Here is a 3486-nt window from a genome sequence, read left to right on the forward strand (position 1 = left end):
CAGAACAACAGTTTTCAGCTGTACTAACATAATTGCTAAAGGGTTTCTAATGATCAATTAGCTTTTTAAAATGATAAACTTGGATTAGCTAACACAATGTGTCATTGGAACACAGGAGTGATGGTTGCTAGTGATGGGCCTCTGTACGCCTACGTAGATATTCCATAAAAAATCTGGTGTTTCCAGCTACAATAGTCATTCACAACGTTAACAATGTTTACACTATATTTCTAATCATTTTGATGTTATTATAATGGACAAAAATTTGCTTATCTTTCAAAAACAAGGACATTCCTAAGTGACCCCAAACTATTTCTGTATTTTATTTTCAATAAATTAGCAGACATTTGTTTTAAACTTATTTTCACTTTGTCATAATGGGGTCTTGTGTATAGATGGGTGAGAAAAAAATCTATGTAATCTATTTAGAATTCAGTCTGTTGTACAATAAAATGTGGAATGAGTTATTGTGTATGAACGCTTTCTGAAGGAACTGTAGTTACTAGCAGGCGTCAATAAAACTAGGTCAGTGTGATAATCTTCATTCTTTAATTAGTTTAATTAGATGATTTAGTCACAATAAGCCCTTTCCCTTATCTGAGGTTAAGATCAATTAACAAATTAGTTCTTAAGCCAATTTAGCCAATTTTAGACCCAATGACATAGGGACCCAAAATGGTATAAACCCCCCTACCTGGACAACCTAGCATAGGCAAAGGTTCACAGCCAGATCAGATCTCAGCTTGTCTTTCTCTTGCATTCGTTGGATATCCACTGAGGGAAGATGCAGAACGGCACGGAAGGAAGCAACTTCTACATCCCCATGTCCAACCGGACTGGGCTTGTAAGGAGTCCTTTTCTATACCAACAGTACTACTTGGCGCCTCCATGGCAATACTATTGTCTTGCCTTCTATATTTTCTTCCTGATCTGTTTTGGATTCCCCATCAACGGACTGACCTTGTATGTCACAGCCACAAACAAGAAGCTTCGGCAACCCCTTAACTTCATCCTGGTCAACTTGGCTGCAGCTGGAATGATCATGGTCCTCTTTGGATTCACCATCACCATCACATCTGCTCTTAACGGCTACTTCATCTTTGGGCCAATGGGCTGTGCTATTGAGGGCTTCATGGCTACACTTGGAGGTAAGAAATAAAAAAAATACTATGGAATCTACTTCAGTTTAAACTGATTTAAAATAATGATTCGCTGTACCCAAAGTAATTGAAAATCAATTTGGAATTGAATGTACTGCACTCAAAGTTTAGAACATATAGAACTGAAATAATTTACTTCAGATTGTGGTTTCATTCTCCAGGTGAGGTTGCCCTGTGGTCTCTGGTAGTGCTGGCTGTCGAGAGATACATTGTGGTCTGCAAGCCCATGGGCAGCTTCACGTTCACCTCCACCCACGCTGGTGCTGGTGTTGCATTCACCTGGATAGCTGCTATGGCTTGTGCTGCTCCCCCACTGATTGGCTGGTCCAGGTAAGCTGTAACCAGTGTAGAAAATGTAAAGTAACATCAAATGTTATTCACATGCTATTCAAGTCATGCTCCATCCACCACCAATCCTACTCACTCACACACAATGATACTTTTGTGCATTTATATTTTTCTTAGGTACATCCCAGAGGGCATGCAGTGCTCATGTGGACCTGACTACTACACCTTAGCCGAAGGCTTCAACAATGAATCATATGTGATCTACATGTTTACCTGCCACTTCATATTCCCAGTCTGTATGATCGCCTTCACTTATGGAAGTCTTGTCCTCACAGTCAAGGCGGTAAGTGACTTATTACACAAACCACATTTATCTAGCAGTTCAACATAGTGGTTATTGTATACAATGTAGGTGATAGTTCTCCACTCTGATGTCTTGATTATCTTCATTTTCAGGCTGCAGCTTCCCAGCAGGACTCAGCATCTACCCAGAAAGCTGAGAAGGAAGTGACACGTATGTGCATCCTGATGGTTTGTGGTTTCATGATCGCCTGGACCCCCTATGCCAGCCTTGCTGCCTGGATCTTCTTCAACAAAGGAGTTGCTTTCACTGCCCAGTCCATGGCTATACCTGCCTTCTTCTCCAAGAGCTCAGCTTTGTTCAACCCCATTATCTATGTGCTGATGAACAAACAGGTTGGTAACAGACATTTTTTTTCTCTACTTGGAACACTGAGTTTGACCTAGCAGCATAAGAATCGATTTTTTGTTAAATGTATTTTGACTTGTCCTGCTCATTGCTTTTCATTCTTTATACATGTTTTACCTTTTCTACTTAGTCTTTGAGTTTGATCTAGCAGCAACATATTATATTGTATGTTTAATTTGTTATGCTCAATGCTTTTCATTATTTCCCCCCCCCCCCAGTTCCGTGGCTGTATGCTGGCCGCTGTAGGGATGAAAGCAGAAGAAGATGAGACGTCAGTGTCAGCAAGCAGGACAGAAGTTTCTTCTGTGGGCCCTGCATAGAGACTTTCCCTCATTCTGCACTTCCTGCCCTCTGACTTCTACCCTTGTCTAATGCTCTACAAGACATGGACTGTTTCTGAAAACTTCTACCAATTGGACGTTATGTGCTGATTATTATATTTACTTGTAACAGTTGGACTCTAAAACAAAATCAAGAACTGCATTTTGCTGCTTAGATTCCTAAAATGAACTGATGTAAACAGTTTTTATATTAAGTTTACTGCAGGTTGTGACAGAATCAGGGCAGTGTATTGACATCTAATAAAAAAACGATTTCTTGTTCTCTTTGCTCTCACCTCAGTCAAGAGACAACTCCCCAACTGGAGGGCTATCATTTACGATGGTAACATCTAAAGGCTCAACAATAAGACACAAACTAGTTTCTACAGTTCATAAGGAACACGAGATATGACGCAACACCTCTCTTCACTAACACTGCGTCATTCTGCACAATGTCACTCAATGTAGTTGAGATTGGATCACGAGATTGTATTTTTATGTTATTGTCAGGATAGAAATCATTTTGCTGGCATGTGTCATCATTTAATGTAAATATTTTATAAATAACAAAAAATTGTGTTACTAGATAAATAAATGCATGCATAACAAAGACAGATATTCTTTTGACAACTGATTTACAATCCTACCGTCATTCATGTCCAGTGGGGAGTAGGGGAGAGTTGATACATTTCTTTACATTCAGCATCACTCCATGAAGAAAATCACAGTATTCTACATATATTTTATAATGTTGTGTATCCCTGGAAATAATCAGGATTTATGTAAATATTACATTTACATTTAAGTCATTTAGCAGAGCGACTTACAAATTGGTGCATTCACCTTATGATATCCAGTGGAACAACCACTTTACAATAGTGCATCTAACTCTTTTAAGGGGGGGGGGGGGGGGTTAGAAGGATTACTTTATCCTATCCTAGGTATTCCTTAAAGAGGTGGGGTTTCAGGTGTCTCCGGAAGGTGGTGATTGACTCCGCTGACCTGGCGT

General features: G+C 39.6%; 1 protein-coding gene across 1 annotated transcript; it reads left to right on the top strand.

The window, feature by feature from the left end:
* The first annotated feature begins 712 nt into the window (after positions 1–712).
* LOC139536034 (green-sensitive opsin-2-like) lies at positions 713–2759 on the top strand. The gene is made up of 5 exons (XM_071336138.1): positions 713–1148; positions 1322–1490; positions 1626–1791; positions 1905–2144; positions 2376–2759. Exons 1-5 carry the CDS (start codon positions 785–787, stop codon positions 2475–2477), a joined length of 1041 nt encoding a protein of 346 aa, XP_071192239.1. The 5' UTR covers positions 713–784; the 3' UTR covers positions 2478–2759.
* The last annotated feature ends 727 nt before the right edge of the window (positions 2760–3486 follow it).

This window comes from Salvelinus alpinus, chromosome 12 (genome assembly GCF_045679555.1).
Source record: "Salvelinus alpinus chromosome 12, SLU_Salpinus.1, whole genome shotgun sequence".
Lineage (NCBI taxonomy): Eukaryota > Metazoa > Chordata > Actinopteri > Salmoniformes > Salmonidae > Salvelinus > Salvelinus alpinus.

What these genes read in the sequence shown, in the direction of transcription:
- LOC139536034 (XM_071336138.1), top strand. Translation starts at nt 785, where the DNA reads ATGCAGAACGGCACGGAAGGAAGCAACTTCTACATCCCCATGTCCAAC. An exon ending in CCACTGATTGGCTGGTCCAG is followed by an intron (nt 1,491 to 1,625) that starts GTAAGCTGTAAC and finishes TATTTTTCTTAG; the next exon opens with GTACATCCCAGAGGGCATGC. An exon ending in TTGTCCTCACAGTCAAGGCG is followed by an intron (nt 1,792 to 1,904) that starts GTAAGTGACTTA and finishes CTTCATTTTCAG; the next exon opens with GCTGCAGCTTCCCAGCAGGA.